Here is an 18,856-nt window from a genome sequence, read left to right as displayed (position 1 = left end):
ACTTCCCTCCTCTGCCGTCCTGGTCACCCCTAGCTGCCCTCCCCTGCAGGGTTAATCACCTCCAACTGCTCTCCCTTGCAGGCCTGGTGCCTCCCAACTGCCCTCCCCTGCTGGCCACCTTGTGGTGGCCATCTTGTGTCCACATAGGGGCAGGATCTTTGACCACATGGGGGCAGCCATATTGTGTGTTGGAGTGATGGTCAATCTGCATATTACTCTTTTTTAGATAGGATAGAGGCCTGGTGCACGGGTGGGTGCCAGCTGGTTTGCCCTGAAGGGTGTCCTGGATCAGGGTAGGGGTTCCCTGGGGGCATGGGGCGGCCTGAGCGAGGGGCCTGTGGTGGTTTGCAGGCTGGCCATGCCCCCCGGCGACCCAAGCGGAGGCCCTGGTATCTGGTATTTATTTACCTTCTACAATTGAAAATTTGTAGCCTGGAGTGGAGCCAAGCCTCCTGCTCGCTCCGTGGCCAGCAGCCATTTCTGTTGGGGTTTGTGTATATCTTCTATAATTGAAACTTTGTAGCCTGGAGTGGAGGCCTGGGCTGGTGAGGGTGTATGTAAAGCTTTGCTTCTTCCATTGCCAGGGGCAACCCTAGCCTCCTGCTCTTTCCAGCTCTGTGGCTGCCGCCATTTCTGTTTGGATTTGTTTATCTTCTATAATTGAAACTTTGTAGCCTTGAGTGGAGACTTAGGCCGAGAAGGGCAGGCGGAAAGCTTGGCTTCCTTCATTGCCTGGGAAACCCAAGCCTCCCTCCTGCTCTCTGTGGCTGTAGCCATCTTGGTTGGGTTTATTGGCATACTCACTCTGATTGGCTGGTGGGCGTGGCTGGTGGGTGTAGCACAGTGATGGTTAATTTGCATATTACTCTTTTATTAGGTAGGATTTCCAGTGCATGTCATATGTACTGGCTGGTCAGTCAGTCAGACAGTCAGACGGATGGACAGATGGTTACTTGGCCTTTTATATATATAGATGTTAAGCAAGGCATAGAAATCAGCTTCTCCCATTTTCTATGTTTATTTCTCATAAGAGAGCTTCCCATTCCAGGTGAATGTGTGCTGTCATTGATACCAGTCACTGCAAGTGCCTGGACTCTCATTTCCTCTCAGTGGTATGTTCAAGGGATAGCCAGATGGCGATTGATGGACCTGTTTACTTAGCAGCAGCATGAAAGTTCATTCCTATGGCCATTTCCTAGCTTCTAGGGGATTCATTCCCTAATAATTAACAAGCTATGTCTCTCTGTCCTACTTTTCAATTGTCTTTCAAAGCAAAAGGATCTTGGAGAATTGAACTTGGAGAATTAAACTTTAAAAATTATTTATAAATCTGGAGTACTGGTTTGGCATTTGCTATCAGACTTTATTATTATCAGTTTTCTCTCACAGAAACTTTGAGAATTAAGTTCAAGTTGGCCTGTACCATCCTCTGCCCTTCTCAAGGTAGAAGATCTAGTGACGTGCATATTTATAATACATAAAAGCAAAGAATAATTTACATCACAGAGGCATACCCTGGATAAATAAAGGTAGCTGTTTTTATGATCACATGTCCATACAAGCACACGTTTACAAATATAGGGTGGCCCCCCAAAATGTATACACACACTTGAATCATTATAAAGGCAGTGTTTATTAAAATACATTGCATTTTCAAAATTGAGCTACATTTTTGGGGGACACTCTGTATAGTCAGTTGAATCTCAAGGAGCTTTTCCCTCCCATACCCCCACCCCTCTGTCTTATTGATATCTCTCACCTTAATTCTTATTTCCTTATGTTCTGGCCCACCTTTCTCTGCCAGCAGGGCCTTGAGTGCATTCCCTGTGGGCACCATCATCTCTCTCTAATTAGCTTAGTGGAGCCAGTGTGAAGTGATGCAAGAAGGCTTTAGCTTCCCTAGAGCCACACTTTGTAGTCTAACACGCTCCTTATCTATTGCTCCAGAGAGCCAGATACCAGGAAACCATTATGTTAATATAGCAACAGCAGCTCTTATTTTTTCAATCCCACAAAAACCACATGTGACCTGACATGATCTTAAGATATAAACAAGTACTCCACATATTTTGCACTCCCAGGTACTGAGTTTTTTTTCTCTCCTGGCATTTTGGCCAAATCCCTCATCCTTTCAGTGAGGGATGGTGACGCTATCATGTCCAGTGTCTGGCCTGGAAATTCATTGGGAGCCATAGTATATGATGTTATTCAGGGACCACTGGTTAAAATGTTGTTTACTGTCTTTTCAACTTGCTTTTATTTGAACAAATGTTTTCTTTTAACAATTTTATTTTTCCTATTTGCCAGGTATTATAGTAGTTTTATTTTCCTGAAATAAAATTTACCTTGTTGTTCATCTTCCTTTGAAAATTACTCTTGTTCTATGGAAAATTTGCAAAGATTCAGAAGAATTGGTTTTATATTTTGTTTCTCACAACTTGCTTTTGATAAACTCCAAAATGTCCTCTAACTATACAGATTGCAGACACTTTGACTTCTCAGAGCCCCTTGTAACTGATTCAACCATTTTATTCTAATTAGAGTTCTGTGCTCTTTAGAAATGTATACCTTGTTTTTCTTCAGCTAAATGTGAATGTGCCTGGTAATTATGAATTAAGAAATACTTTTCCTCCCCCCCTTTAGTGTCAAAGTTAGTAATTTTAAGATCGGCCTTTAGGAAATCTAGAAAGCATTTTGAAATTAGTGGAATCCCTCTTTTTTTCCTCCTTTACTAATTCCATTTCATTATAATATGAATATTATTAGAAATGTAAGCCTACAGGATATTTTTGAGAAATTAATATTGTTTTAAAAAATGATTGTCATACTTCATAGGTTTAATTGTATATATGTGAGAATGTGAATGTTGGCTATTCGGTAAGTAAAATACTCTTTTCGTGCGAACTTCTTTCCCTGGTTAAATCTTCACTTAATAGCATGCCTTCTTTTCTGTAACTTTTATACCTCCTTTTAATTTATATTTAATGAAAATAAATCCTTCATTAAACCCAATGAGTTGGCGATTTCCTCTTGAAAAGATTTTTCACATTTGCAAAGTGATACCAGTTTTGACTCTGGGAATCCATCCCATGTTGGACCAAGGCAGGGAAGAGCTGCTGAGGAGAGAGGGCTTTCTGTAGGGTGGTTTGGTGCTGCTCAGGGGCTTTGCCAACCTCAATAAGTTTTCTAAGAGGAAGCTTTCTTGCCAGCCTCATTGGAACTTGTCAGTGCCCAAGTCATATGAGATGGTCAAAGGTGAGGTTTGATTCTGTGCTAAGTAGAACAAACACCCTGTTATTTTTGCAATAGGGAGGCCATTCTGTAGAACTCCAGGTTATGGAAATTTCAGTGTTGCCTTAACCATTTAGAGACTGAAAACCTACAGATACTGGAATCCAGAGGCAAGTCCAGAAAGGAACTGGTGCATTGTGCCATATTTATTCATCGGCTCCTTTTGGCCAGAATTGCTTGCATGTTCCCCTTTCTGTGGTGTCAAAAGAGGAAGGTTTTCATTCGTGACTCTGAAGAGACTTGTGTGTTCATAGAATCAATTTGTGCGTGCATCAGTGTGTTTTTGACTGGGAGCTTCTTGCTCCCTCCTGTGTGTGGTTTTCCTCCCTTCTATCATTTTAATTCAAAATTATCAGGCACATTCTATCACCTGGGAACTTGGGTGTGTAAATCAGTCCCAGGTGATAATGATAAATCTTGAACAACTTATATCTCTTTTCACTAGAAAAAGTACTACTAAATGAGCACCACTAAATAATTTGGGTGTGTGTGTGTATTCTTCTACTTCATTTTCTCTTATTATAAAAGTGGCCTATCCTCACTTTAAAAATTTATAAGATATAAAAAGAATAAAGCCCTCTTATAAACTTCTTCTCAGTAACAGCCTCAGTTAACATTATGAAATGAGTGCTTATTGTGTGTCTTCGATGCGTATTACATTTTATATAGTTGAAATCAGACTATATACAAATTTTCATTTTATTTTTTTAAATATTCACACTTCTTATGCAAACAACATTTTTGATAGATCTAAAAAATTGACTCTAGGACAGTAATCATGTTTTTAAAGATACATTGAGTCACAAATTAAATATGTATTTTATGCACTTATTGAATTTTTAAAATAATAGCAATGAAAATTGCTGTGGCTAATTATCATATTAACTTCCTTTCAGTGAAGCACTGAGGTACTTGCCTATAAATAAATTTGCAATGCCAACTCTTCACTGAATAGTAACTGAATTTCTTTTAATGTTTTGTCCTGGGTTTACAATTATTTCTTAACCTTTGGTCACCAGTGCTCTGAGAATTCAGTGAAAGCTATGAATCTTCTTCCCAGAGAAATGCATATTCACACCAAAAACTAATTGTAATGATAATCAATTATGATATGCCAGGCACTCTGCCAACTGCTTTACATGTGTTATTTCATGCAATCCGCAAAGCAGCACTATAAGGAATGCACTGTTATCCTCATTTTGGAGATAGACATTGAAGTGTAAGGAGATGAATTTTCCCATGGCCATAGAGCTAGGGGAACTTGGGCTCAAACTCTGATTTTTACGACCCCAGAGCCTATCCCCTAAATCATTGTGCACCTAATTTTAGGGAACTTATAAATTCCTAAAGCCTGTTCATCGATATTCATGTTATAATACCTTATATGTTGCGATCAAAAGATTGTTATTGGCAGTGAAGAGTTTGTGTGATTACTGAATCTTGCTATTTTTGTAACTTATTTATTTAATATATAAGTATTTGATACACATTTACTGTTTTGAATACTTGTTAGGTTCTGTGATATGATCTTTATCCTTAAGGAGTTTACTATTGACATGGGATGACAACAATCACACACATAAGACAATGAGAAAAAAATACAAATATCAAGTTGACTATATTGTAATTAGACATTTCCATAAGCTCTACATGAAAATTAATCTTTACTTTGTCATATCTTGATGCAGTTGTCATTCTTTGATTTCCTGATTTATAAAAGGAAAGTCAAATCTAAAAGGCCACCATGTCCTCTGGGAATCTGGAAGATTCAGTATGTCAGAAAAATGAGGTCTATAAAGTGAGACTCTGAGAACTAAGTATGTATCACATCCAGAATCCTGAGGGTTTCATCAGCTTAACCTGTGAGCCCCAGGGAGCATGCCCAATAAGGAGATTCAAGAATGTTTAGCCAGCTCTCAAACCATGCATCGCAGGGTAACTCTCCTGAGTTGCTCATGTGTAGGCAGTAGAACATCTTGCTAGAACATGCATTTTGACTCGAGTAGGGTTCCTACTTCAAATGATGCAGCATAGCCTTGAGTCAAGCAGGCGCAGTAGTAGTAATCTACCAACCTTGGATGAAACCACGTTGCGTGGGAGGCCTATTGAAGCTGACCATCTGACAATCAAAGCTGTCAGAGAGAGGGGCTGTGGCCATAATTCAAAGAACTGCTTTCTACGGGAGCGTATAATGGGAACGTTGTACGTGTGACTTCAACAGCTGCTTTATACAAGGTTATCACAGATAATGGCTATTGTAAGATATGAAGGATGGATTATGTCAAGCTTTCTATTAACTGGGCCCTCATCAAGTATTATACAGTTTTAGAATTTTACTCTTTTAAAACTTTAATCATTTGGGTTATCATATGATAGAATTAATTTATAAATGACATTTGAATTTTCTTTTCAAAGCAAATAGACACTTAGTTATGTGAATTATGGTATATAGTTTTTCTTCATTTATGAATAATTTTTATTTGAAATGTCTAAAATAAGAATCTTTTAGGTACATTTGTGCTATATTTTAATCACTTTAATAAGTTGTTTAAAATTTCATGGCACACACTGTTTTCATAATCCCTGCAACTTGACTGGGTAGCATTATTTTTTAAAGTTAGGCCAAGATTTTGTGAAAACCTATTATGTCTTAGAAACCTGTAGTGGAAAATATTTTTAATGGACATATATTTCTATCATTGTTCACACATTGCCATTTGAATCTATCCAGCTACTAGTTGTTTGAAGTGATTTTCCAGACAAATATGCAAATATCCTGATGGATTTTATTTAATTTCAAAAGGAAAGTATGATATCAACTCTCGATAATTTCTTAAATTCATTCCTGGAGGAAAATATAATTGAAAACATTCCTTTTCATATTTGCTTTGAGCAGATCCTCAAGTTATTTTTGAGGTGAGTAGTAGATTGATGTTAAATGTCCATCACACTTTGGCTTCACAGAGAGAATTCAAGACATAATAACTGTCCACCTTTTAAATTTCCTGTGTGTGTGCGCGCGCACACACACACACACGCGCTCCTGTGTAGGGGGCTTACACAAGACCTTTTGATTTCATAATAAGCAGGCCTAGGGACAATAAAATTTGACATTCTTAACTGTTACTAGTATTTGTCCCTGTAGCCCTGTGCAGTTATCTTCTTGTTAACGATATAGAAACCAGAGTCATAAACTGAGCATGTACCCAAGGCACTACTGTAAATTGCAAATTGCATTCATGTGGTCTGTTCTTTTTGACCTAAGACTAAATTGGAGTAGAGGAAAGAGAAAAAGAATGTTCGAAAGTGGAATAAGAAGTAGAAGTCAAGAAGAAAAACTATATTAGAAAGAAGGACATGTGCAAATGTTCCCCAAGTTTCTGTAGAAAGATTTATTTTGATGGGCTTTTCTATATCTGCAAATACTCTTTTGCTCAAGAGCCAAACACTGCATTGGGCGCCTCGGCTGCTGGTGTGTGCGTGTGTGCATGGTGTGTTGGCAATAGTGCACTCATGAGATAATGCAAATAATCAGTAAGGGAATAATTAATGATGTGGCAGGGAATATTTTTTTGATAAATGCTTGGGGAATGAGGTGACAGGCGTGAAATTGGAAAATTCCTTTAGCGATCTGAAATATAAATAGCTTTCGGAACTGAAAAGAGTTTCACAGCTGAAGATTTTATTGTGTTGAGAGGAAAAACTTTTTTCTCTCCCCCACTCCCTCCTCCTTTGCAAGTTGTTTGTCCATTCACAAAACAAATACTCTGAAGCCCAGCGCAGCTCATGGGAATAAATTTCAGGTCGAATTAGTACAGTTTCCTTGCTGTCAGGATGCTGGAATTAATGGTGTTTTGATGACACGAATTTTGAAGGGCAAACAAAGAAGCTGAAGGGAGAGAGACATGACTCCTTAGAAGCTTGGTCCTCCTCTCCCCCAGCCTCTCTTGTCTTCCCTGTCATCCGTCTGCCAATCTCCCTGTCCATGGTTAGTTAAAGGCGCTTTTTATCCTCTTTTCTTTCCCACAGAGTTTGCCAGATCCGGCCCGGTGCCTGGGTTCCAGGAGGACACGCTGCAGTTGGCCTTCATCGACTTGAGACAAGTAAGTCTTTGTGTTTTTGTTTTTTGTTTTTCTTTTAAGATGTGTGACTGAAGACCATCAGGTCTTAAGGAAAAAGGGGAGGGACGGGGGATTGGCATTGGCGATTCACACTGGAGACCTAAGGGTTTTTCTCTGTTTGAGGCCACCTCTTTTATTTAGCTATCTGGGATCCTTAGCTATGGTGGAGTTAAAGGTTTTGTGGGTAGAAGGGAAGGCAGGAGGTGGGAGGAGGGACCCAAAGAGTAGAGGGACTCAAGTGACCCTCAAGTGATGCGACCCATTGTGTTATAGTTGGCTTCTGCAGACACAGCAAAAAGATAACTCAGCAAACCAATGCTAAGCAGGTGCACTGATGCAGAGACTGCCTGCCTAGAGAACTTTTGTTTGCAGATAATGAGGGCAGCAGCATTTAAGGAAAATGAAATATTTTACATTCTGGACTGTTGGTTAGGCTTGTTGACTTTTTTTCTGTTGCCTTAAGTCTTCCCATCCCCTCCTTTGTGGAATGTGGTCAGCCATGAGTGACTAAATGGTCATTTTAGAAGATGATTAGCAAAGGCCCTGTCCACTCACGCTAACCTGACAGGCAACCCCATTAAAGTAACATGATGAAAACCTGTCCTTATGCATACCAGAGCTTTGCAAGCCCATCAGATAGAAAGACTTGCTCTATAGAGCTGTGGCCTGCAGGTTGAAATGGTGGGTAGGCCTTGGTGGTTTGGGTACAGAGGAGCAGGATGGGCGGGGGCCTAAAGAGGGAGAAAGTGAACTGGGCTCTGTCATCTCTTCACTCTGAAGATGGATGGGGTTGGATAGAAAGTGTGAATGAAGTAAGAATCAATGACTGATGCTTCTCTCCTATTAAAACAATCTTTTTTTTGGTCTGTTTTAAGAAGGGGGCTGGCTTTGTTTCTCCTGCCATAATGATGCAGTGCCTCTTGTTTTCAGAGCTGACATAGTTTGCATTCTGAAAACTTTTAGATGCCCAGGGTATTTCTTAAAGCTGTATCGGTAGTCTCCTTACCACTGTGACTCGATTCATGCTGGAACAGCTTTTGCCCCATAATGGATGGCTCGAGCTACCCCCGAATCCTTGTGATGGGTGGTGTAATCTGTCATCTGATGACAATTCTGGAAAGCCCTGTTAAGCAGAAAACAGAAAATTGTGTCTCTATAGATCCGCCAAAGTTTGAGGATTCAGGCCGCGTCCCAGAAACGTGTGTCAACTTAATATTTGAGGGCCGAGGCGGGGGTTCGCTTACACATAAAGGCTTTCTCAGCATGGTCACAAATGGAGCTCAGTATCTCTTTCTACGTTAAGACCTTCCACCTGTGGATTCAGCAACTCAACTGAGACATTTAGGTTTTAACCCGCTGGCTGATGTGAGGCTGAAAGATTGGGATTTTGCTTTAGGTTTTGTGGAGTGGATCTGTTGGACTTTTCCCCTTGTTTCTTCTCAGAAACTTCGGAGCCAATTGGCTTTTCTTGGAAAGCAGAAATTGAATTTCATTGGAGAATCGCATCCAAGGAAAAAATGTTTCCCTTCTCACTATTCATGAGAAGGAAGTGTGGTTATTCTCTCTAGTTTGTGGTTTTGGTCCCTATGGAAAGCAACCAGAGTTCACAGAAAATGTTAACGAAGGGAATGAGTTAGAGCACAGCCACAATAAGGTGAATCTGAGCCTGGGAGCAATGTGCAAGCACTTGTGAGCTCTCAGTGAGCACTGTTTACGCTGAAGTTCTGTTTCCTGTTACAATTTATGTTCTCCACACCCTTTTATGATGTTTTAGCAATAGAACCCTAAACCTCAAAATTTTACTGATAAAGAAAGAGTATGTCTTCCTATTGTATCGATCGCCTAATTTCTATTAATGTCCGTCCCTATTAGAGCAGCTTACATTTTTTAACAGGTCATTTGGAAACCTTTCCTAGCTCTCAGGCTGCAGCTCATTATCAGGAGGTCTCACGTAGGTTGAATTATTGTGAGAAAAATTATCCTTCAACACCTGATGCTGAAAATATTGATCTTCTTACAGTTATCTTAGTCATTCTCATAACTTATTGAAAGTGAGCATTTTTTAAAAGGAAACTTCTTATTTTGAACCGTAGAGATAGTCAAACTATAAACAGAAAGCTTGGGAGTACGTTTCCAAAGGAGGTATCTAGACTTCAAATGAGGCATGATTAATGTCTGAATCTGTGTCCTTTGCATGTGCTCTTCGGAATCCTAAAATAGAGTTAAGGAATTTTGGGGGCTGGGGACTAATCTTAAAAATCATGTAGTATAACCTTTGGCTGGATAGCACCCCAGCTGTGCTTGATTTCCTCCTTCCAGAGAACTCAACTGCCCCAAAGCAGCAAGGCCCACCTTATGACAGTCTGATTATGAGAAAGATATTTCTTAAGTTGGCTAAAATCTGTCTCACTTAACTTTGACCCTTAGACTCTTTATGTTTTTATTAATAACATTAATAACCCCAAATTGGGGGATGGGCCTTTTATTTTGATTTATTGAACTTGCTATCTTCTATGTTTTTCTTTTAAACATAGTAACAACACAGATTTTGATCATTTTTATTTATTTAGCCTATCTAAACTTTCTGATTCCGTATCCACCTTATTAACTGAATAGCATTCCCTTTATAAGTCAAATATAACAATAAACAGGAATGGCAGATGTTAAAAGGAAGAAGTCAGAGTTAGGGTAAGTTATAGGGAGCAAGCCCATGCAAGAGGAGGACATGATCCCAGTTCAGTGAAGCAGGATGTTCTTTTACTAGTACTGTCCTTAAGTGTATTTATCGCACTGTTCATGAGTGTGTTCATTCTGAGCATGCTTTCATGTTCTCTCAAGTGGATGATAATTTTTAAAATATTCAAAACCTGGAATATGTGAAGAAATCATCTCGTAGATTATAATAGCAGAGTGTCATTTAAAAGCTATAGAATTTCATTAGGAAGCAAATTAGACATGGATAGCAAAACTATTCATCCTTTCTCATCTGTCCTGTGTTCTAGTTTTTCTACTTCTTAAGGAAAAGACTAAAATGACATTTTGAATATACAAGCTTTCATGATACTTTACTTTTGTATAGCACTTTGAAGTTATAGTACATTTCCATATATATCTCATTTGTTAGATCTCTGGGTTTAGAAAACCTGCTGTTAATAATAATGTGAATTAGACAGTGAACATCAAAATTTCCTTCTTTGCCACTTTATAGTTTCTACATTTCCAAGTTCATAAAAGTAGTATTGCATATACTAAATGCAAGTGCATATTTCTATCAAAATCTAAATTTGGGTTAATAGTGAATCTTGAGAAGGACAACTTAAGGACTCATTTATGAACTATCTGAAGGAAGGACATGTACACTCTAAGTACTAATACTTACTGGCCTAAAATAATTGGAAATTAAAATAAAAACCAATAGTAGATTCTCAGTAGTTACTTGATTCTTTAACAGTACTATGATTATATTTTTCTCATTAAACATTCAGTAGATAATGCTGATGAACACCAGAATTTGAACTTCAGTTGATTTCTATTTCAGTTTATCAAATTTTGAGTGACTACTTTGAACAAAACACAACCTAGGTGCTGTGGGAATACACAAATGAATATGATACAGTCCCTGCTCTCCAGGAGCAAAGAGGTGATCAGCAAATACTAGATTCTAATATAAGATTCATTGTGATAAGTATGACATTGGAAGGATAAAGTCATTATGTATGTTTCAATTATATTTGCAGCTTTTGCTATGTAACACTTCACTCCAAAATGTATTGGTTTAAAACAAGAACCATTTATTTAGCTCAAGTTTCTACAGATTGGCAGTTTGCAATAGGTTCAGCTGAGCTCACTCAGGCTTTGGGGTCAGTTTGCTAGATTGGCTGGGGACTGCCTGGTCTAGTATGCCTTGGCTAGGCCCGCTCTTCTCTGCTCCATGTGATCTCTCACCCAGACGCAGCCTAACCCAGGCTTATTCACATTCATCTTGGCACGCATCCAAGAGAGCAAGAGGAAATGTGCCTTGAGGCCTGTACTTGGAACTAGCAAACCATCTATTCTATTGGCTAGAGCTAGTTACAAGGCCAGCCCAAATCAAGGAATGGGGAAACAGATTCCAACTTAACATTTCAGTTGGGATATAAGACTTTCATATAAATGATGCAAAATAAGCAATGCAAGTCAAGAGCAAGATTATATCTATAGGTACCAAAAGAGGCTTTAAAATGAAGAGGTTTTATAAAATGTTGCATGGAAAAGGTGGAGAGTTAAACTGAAAGAAAGTTAGGCAGAAGGTATTCCAAGCATAGAACATAGCTGGTTTTAAGTTTTGTTTAAAAGTGTGTGTGTATGTGTGTGTGTTTGTGCACGTGTTAACACCAGTTTTAACTGAATATACAAATAAGATATGCATATGTTGTTGAAATAAGTTACATAGTGCTTATCTAATTATAAAAATATGCTATCTGAAAGTTTGGAAAATACAGAAAAGTTCAAACAAGAGGAAAAATATTTTCTTCAATTTCTTTACCTGTATATAAGTTTATACAAAATCAGGTTCCTACTCTATGTATAATGTTTTAAACCTGATTTTTATTTACATAGCATTATTAGACTGTGAGATCTCCAATGACCTTAATTTAGAACATATTTATAATGTAAATATTTTTATAATATTGGGATAGAGCATTCACCTGGTTCATGATAAAAAAATATAACAAGGGTGAAAGACTCATTCATGGTCAATAAAATTTTCTCCCAAGAGTAACTGCTGCTGTTAACTTTTTGTGTTATTTAGAAATATTTATACATATAAAAGTAATTACAATACATACTCCTCTTTTTTTTTTTTCATTTAGCAGTGTAGGTTAGAAGGATTTCAGTATCAGAAAGCCAGGCTGCTTCATTCTTTTTCACCACTGCATAATATTCCACTGTGGTTTTTTTCCATGATTTTCTTAAGCGATCCCTAATGCTTGACCTGGCTGTTTCCAATGCTTTGCCATTTCAAAGAGAAACCTTGCATGCACACTTTTTTATCTGTAAGTGTGCCAGTCTTATAAATTCTTGGAATAGAACTGCTGGGCCAGAGCATGTTCATTTGTCATTTTTATAACTATTGTTAAATTTTCCAGCCCAAGTCCCTGCTCCAAAAAATGTGCAAAAATGGGTAGCAGACATTTAAAATAACTGTTTATTACGTTACTGGTCATTTCATGCCTAATTCATGACTTGTACTTTCTACCCTTTTGCACCTGGACTGCTGGCTGGGAGCGGAGAACCATGGCATCCACAGCCCCAGCTTGCTATTAAGTCTTCTATGCTTCTCTGGCCTCTTTTTCTCTCTTTTCACACCAATCCCTTTTCCCTTTTGAGTTAGGCCAGTATGATAACATCCTCTGATTTTGTGTCAGTCACCCAGCATGTGATTGTCTTCCAGCACATTTCACTGTTTTCAGTTATAATACCAGCAATATCACCATTTCTCTGCCTCAAGCCCAAGTTTACAGATCTTATCATACATGCAGGGAGGAAGACCTGGTAATTGGATCCTCTGGTAATATCTGCCAGAGGTCCGCAAAGGGGCACTCTAGTGCACCGGGCGCCCAGCAGCCTTTCCTCCGTGACTGTGTGTGTGTGTTTTGACTTAACCAGGATCTAGTCTATCTTTCCTCCTTTAAGAGCTAGGCTAATTTCTTTAAACCACCATTTCTGAATTTCTCTTCTTAAATCTTATTTTTACTGTTCAGCTTCCTCATGGGCCTCTTTGTTTTATGTCCTATACTTTTCCTCATCAAATGCTGCTTTTTTGCAGGCCACCCTGAAACATTTCACATGTCTGTTACTCACCTCCATTGTGAGGAACTCTCAACTCCCCCAGATAATTATTTATATAATTTATATATTTATTTAATTTATGGCTGTTCACCTTACAGGTCTGACCAACAGGAAAAGGTTTGAAAAGGTTCTTTTCTTTAGTAATATCACATTTTCTGTTCCTTGGTCCAAACTGTTATTTACTTCCGGTATACATAAGTTTTTATAAAACTGAATGAACTAGGTAGTGACATTGCCTGAAATCTCCTGAATGGAAATTGTTGGCAACAAATCTCATGCAGCAAAGCCATCCCAAGATATCTACAGCTTTTTTTAGACTGAGCTGGTTGCATTCCCTCTAGGCCAGTTAGTCCCCACTTTCTACACCTTTCGTGTAAGTAAACACAGTGCATTTCCATTGCAGACACTTAACCTGCCTTAGAAACAAGTATAGGGCCTAAGAGAAATAATTGTGTATTTCTTTGGAGATGTTGAACAAAATTTGATGTGAAATCAGTACTTCGGTTAGTCAACATCAGGTAGGGAAACCTGAGAATAACTTAAGAGTCTAACTATTCCAAACGGCTCCTCCTATTTCCCATCCTATTTAATAAAATTTTGGTTTATTAATCAAATTGCCTTCCCTTCTCTTTTGCTCTTCCCTAAGTCTACTGAATAGTATTCCCTCTAAGAGGCACATTCCTTCTTTGCTTGTCTGCTATTGGCTCCTTGGCAAAATCTTAACTTTGTTTAATAATTACTTATGTTTTAACCTCAGTAGAACATTCATTTATATAAAAAACTTATTTTGTCTGATATACCACATATCAAAATGATAAATAATCAGTAGAATTTATTTGTCAATATTTAACCCTGGCCAGTCTCAACAGCCTCTAACATGAGGCTAGTATCAGGGTAGGGCAGGCCCACATCTTAAAAGGCCTCAGGTATCAGTCTTCATCACAACCATTAAGCTGTATTTAACGGGAAGAAAGCCATCTCCCACCTGTACTTCTTAATACTGGCTCTTAATCTACTGGGCTGTAACTTGGGTTTTATTTGTGGGGGTGGGAGTCTGTAGTTTTCCCAGGTATTTACTGAGTTGCTGTCATGGTGGTGAAGACAAGAGGTGTGGGGAAGGAGAGAATTGGGGAAAGTTTTCATGAAATGATATTCTTGGTGGAGGAAAATAGAGTGTCATGTGAAGTGTATAGATCAGTGACGCTGTCAGAAGAAGTACTCTCCAAATGTTCAATTGAAATATTTTGTTGACTTTCAGATTGTGTATGATCTTGAATAGCCTGTAAAACTGGGAGTCATGTGTACCAGAGTCAGAAATCAAACTGTTTGATAACTCATGGAGTTGGAAGATGCTATTCCTGTGACTGACGTGGGTGGTGGGGGAGGAAGGAATGGTTTAAGTCATAAGACATGTTATCTTGGAAAAGATTATCTGCATCACCCATATGGTAGCATATGTGGATAGCAGGTATATGTGGGTAGATGTCATTTCATCGTATCCCAAAGGCATTTGGTGATTAGAAGATGTAGTAAGTAATGTATTAGACCACCCACATAGATATCTTTGCTACTAAAAGTTCCTGCAGACCATAGTCCATGTGTTAACATAGGCAGAACCAGCATTTGGATGTAATTATAGATCTCCCTAATCAGAAAATATTCATTCATCCATTCAACACTATGCCTAGCATTGTTACTGTGGGTAGAGTGATACAGTGGGCATAGTGCAATGGATAAAACATGGAACCTGCTATCATGAAGCTTACATTCTTGTGTAGATTGCCCATGCTTATAAAACAGGCCTTTTTAGCATTCTGCTCTCTCCAAAATCTTCCTTCAGGTGGCCCTGGAGCTTCAAGGGGATGCCACTTTATCTAGATTTTGAACTTTTGTATTGATGCTACAATGGCCAGTTTTAGGGACAGCTGTGGAGTTGTCTGGAAAAATCCCCAGGAGGATAAGTCTGCTGTATACTGATACCCAGGCTTTCAGGAAAGAACTTGTAGCTATCGTTTGGCAGCCTGGCATAAACAATATGGTAAACTTGAAATACTTCAAAAGGTAGTGTTTTAGTTTTTGAAAGCAGGGTTTTCTAGTTGTATTGACAGAATTGTTTTGCCCAAGTTGTTTTGACAGACACCCATATCCTTCAGAGTTGTCCTTCTAACCTCAAAGGAGGTTCTGACAGCAAATAATTCCTCATCCCCGGCAGGGGAGAGCTAACACCTTTGGGTCTGGTTCTATTTAAAAAAAAAAAAGAAGAAGAAGAAGAAGAAAAAAAAAAATAGGGACATTTTTGCAAATAGATTCCACCGAATTAGACCTTTGACCTCATAGAAGCCAAGGCTGGATCAGCATACACAAGGGTGGGTGCAGGTGCATAAAGTCTTTAGCTGCTGGGCTGCTGCTGCTTCTGCAAACCAGATGTATCTCCTTACCTTGCTTGGGACATTAGTATCTAGAGCCATCATGGAAAATTTGCAGATGTAATAAGTAACACATTCTGGGATTACTGAATGTCCTTGGTTGGAGAGAGTCTGTTCTTGAACTGCTGAGACTCTGTCTCACCTCATACCAGCCTCTGAACCAGGAAGGAGGTAAGCTCAGAAATTCTGCCTCAGGGATTTTTTTCCAATTTAACACAGAATCTTTTTTTCCAGACCAACATCTCATGAAATAATATCCAAGCAGAATACAACTCTTTGGTATATAAATTATGTAAGGTGTCATTTAAGTGCTAGGAAAAGACCCAGGTATTTATTGGGCCAAATAGCATCATAGCATGTTGGGAAGGCTGTTTTCTACTCATTATCCTTTCACTATGGAAATCATTTCACCAACACATAGATCTACTTTCTTAAAGTCCCATGGAGCTGTTTCAGGATGTTGGGAACCAGAGGAAAGGGAACAAGTATTAGTAGGGGATGCTGACCACATGAGACTATGGTGATCTTATAAGAGGTAGACTTTTCATTGATTTTAAAAAAATTGTGAACAGTTAGGGCAGGTGTCTTCCAACTACGGCCTGCGGGCCACATGTGGGTGTTTTTGCCGTTTTGTTTTTTTACTTCAAAATAAGATATGTGCAGTGTGCATAAGAATTTGTTCATAGTGTTTTTTTTAACTATAGTCCGGCCTTCCAATGGTCTGAGGGACAGTGAACTGGCCCCCTGTTTAAAAAGTTTGAGGACTCCTGAGTTAGGGTCTTTGAAGGGAGGGTGGATGGTCTGATCACCTGCAGTGTGTATTTTTGAGGGGCTTTGCTCTTCCTCAGAGGAAGCACACCCACTTAGCAGGAATGTGGTCAACAGACACTTGGTTCTTGGCTCAGTTGTGCTTGATAGAGAGAGAGCTCCTGAGCCACTTTAAGGGTCTTCCCCATTAGACAGGGTGTGTGTCTAGAAATGCTGACTCATGGTGACAGGCACTTAGGCCCTGTCAGAGTCCTTAAACTGTATTAATGATGGATATGTGGAGACTAGCACTGGTGAAAGAAGTTCAATTAGGAACAGTTGTAGACTCTTTTTGGTTATCAGGAGACAAAACATCAGGCTTTTGACATATTTTACCATGAATAATACATTGGATTTGGCCTTTGACTTGTGGGCCTCCCAGGCTAACATTATCCACTAGAGGCCCGGTGCACGAATTTGTGCACGGGTGGGGTCCCTTGGCCTCACCAGTGATCAGGCAGATCTGGCCATCTCAATCGGGGTGGGGCCGGGCAGCCAAGGGGAGGGACTGCGGGAGGTTGGCCAGCCGTGGGAGGTGGGCTGTGGGAGCGCACTGACCACCCAGCCGGATGAGGGGAGGGACCATGGGAGGTTGGCTGGCCGTGGGAGGTTGGCTGTGGGAACACACTGACCACCAGGGGCAGCTCCTGCATTGAGTGTCTGCTCCCTGGTGGTCAGTGCGTGTCATAGTGACTGGTCGACTGGTCATTCGGTCAACCGGTCGTAATGGTCACTTAGGCTTTTATATATATATAAAAGCAGAGGGACACACACACACACACACACACACACACACACACACACACATATATTGTTACTGTCAACCTATATTGCCACAGTGTTGGGTTAGATCTAATCCAATATAAAGCTTGGTCATCAGAGTTATCTAGCACTTCCTTTTATCCCAGAGGCAGAGCTCTGCCACTTAGAAGTTCCCCCAGAGTAAGAACAGATTTTCCAGTAGATGCTAGAAGGGCCTTTTCCAGAAGTATGAGCCTACTCTGTGACAACCCTCTTACCCTTTTGCTCCAATAGAACAACTGTAACTTTTATCATAAGCAGGGTGCCAGCCTCATTTTAGATAGCCTTATAGTGACATCTGTCAGTTCAAAAGCTAAAGTTTCATTCAATTTTAGCTCTTATGTGAAGAGCTAATAAGCATAGCATAGTAACCACCTGGCAGTTTCTACCTTAGCTCATTAGCATTGGTAATTCTCTCATGCTACATTCTAAGAGACCTAGGTAATCTGTGAGATTAGCTGTAGGCTTCCTGAAGCACTGGACTACCCTCAGCTTCCAACAAGCCAAGTCTCAGAAACTCTGAGGTTTCTCACTTATCTCCAACACACAGCATGCATATTCATACCCACAAACCTGGAATCTGACAATCACATCTTCAGGAGAAAGGACAGGAGAGTCATCACCAGTGACTTTCCCTGGGAGTACCAGTGGTATCAGAGGTTGGTATGGCAATGTTGGCTTAATAAAAGCCTAATAGGTTATGATTAAACAAATCTCATCTCTATTAACTACACTTCTAGTGTCCTACTAGAGGACACTCATAGGCCAAGGAAAGGGCAGCGGAGCCAGGCCTTGGAACTAATTTCTAACGAGTACATACTACTGATAGCCGCTGGAGGGCAGCAGAGAGTGCCAACAAGGGGCTAGATTTAGGGAATAGGGGCATATATCAGTTTTCCAAGAAAGAAACCCCCTTACCTATAAGAGAATTAGCCACAGTTACAAGCATAGGCCCCTGGGGAACAAGGACCCAAAAGGGCATCCAGAACCCTGATCTGAAGGTTGGCAAATTTAGGAACCAGGACTGGGTAAATAATTGAGATAGGATGGACTGTGAAAGGGGAACCAGACAGCATCAATAAAGGTAGAGAACCAAAAGGACATTCTGAAGTGTCAAGTCCCAAGGGTTGCAGCAAAGATGGAACAGAAACCAAATGAAAGAAAGAACTACAGCCAGAGGTAAGCCAGAGTGAATAAGTTGAGGAGTCAAAGGTACAGTCAGGAAAGATGGATTCTCTGAGGCAGCCATAGCCAGGAAGGCAGCCTACTCCACAGGGAGTTGCAAAGGGACCAATGTCAGACATATCACATAGGGATTCTCGTCTTTTAAAGTACCTTCTCCTTGATTAGTCAGGACCATTTGTTTCTTAGTCTTTCTTGATTTCAGTGGCAAAATACTTGGTTGAGAATGTGGAGAGAGAGAGAGAGAGAGAGAGAGAGAGAGAGAGAGAGAGAGAGAGAGAGAGAGAGAGAGAGATATGATGACATTCTAAGATGTGACTAGGGGAATCTTATACATGAAATGAAATTGAACTTGGACATGTAGCCCATCTGGAGATATTAGTGTGAAAGGACAGC

The 18,856-nt window shown here is 39.7% G+C and overlaps 1 protein-coding gene across 3 annotated transcripts in view; it reads left to right on the top strand.

Moving 5' to 3' along the window:
* The window catches only part of EXOC6B (exocyst complex component 6B), a 506,048-nt gene that overhangs the window by 379,583 nt on the left and 107,609 nt on the right, over positions 1-18,856 (top strand). For all 3 annotated transcript variants that reach the window (XM_054728545.1, XM_008147458.3, XM_054728546.1), the window contains one exon: positions 7,321-7,394. In XM_054728545.1, coding sequence (XP_054584520.1) covers positions 7,321-7,394 — 74 coding nt within the window. The remainder of the gene's footprint in view (positions 1-7,320; positions 7,395-18,856) is intronic.

This window comes from Eptesicus fuscus, chromosome 16, assembly GCF_027574615.1.
Source record: "Eptesicus fuscus isolate TK198812 chromosome 16, DD_ASM_mEF_20220401, whole genome shotgun sequence".
NCBI classification, from domain to species: domain Eukaryota; kingdom Metazoa; phylum Chordata; class Mammalia; order Chiroptera; family Vespertilionidae; genus Eptesicus; species Eptesicus fuscus.
Note: the sequence above shows the minus strand (reverse complement) of the source record. Positions and strands in the feature narration are given on the sequence as shown.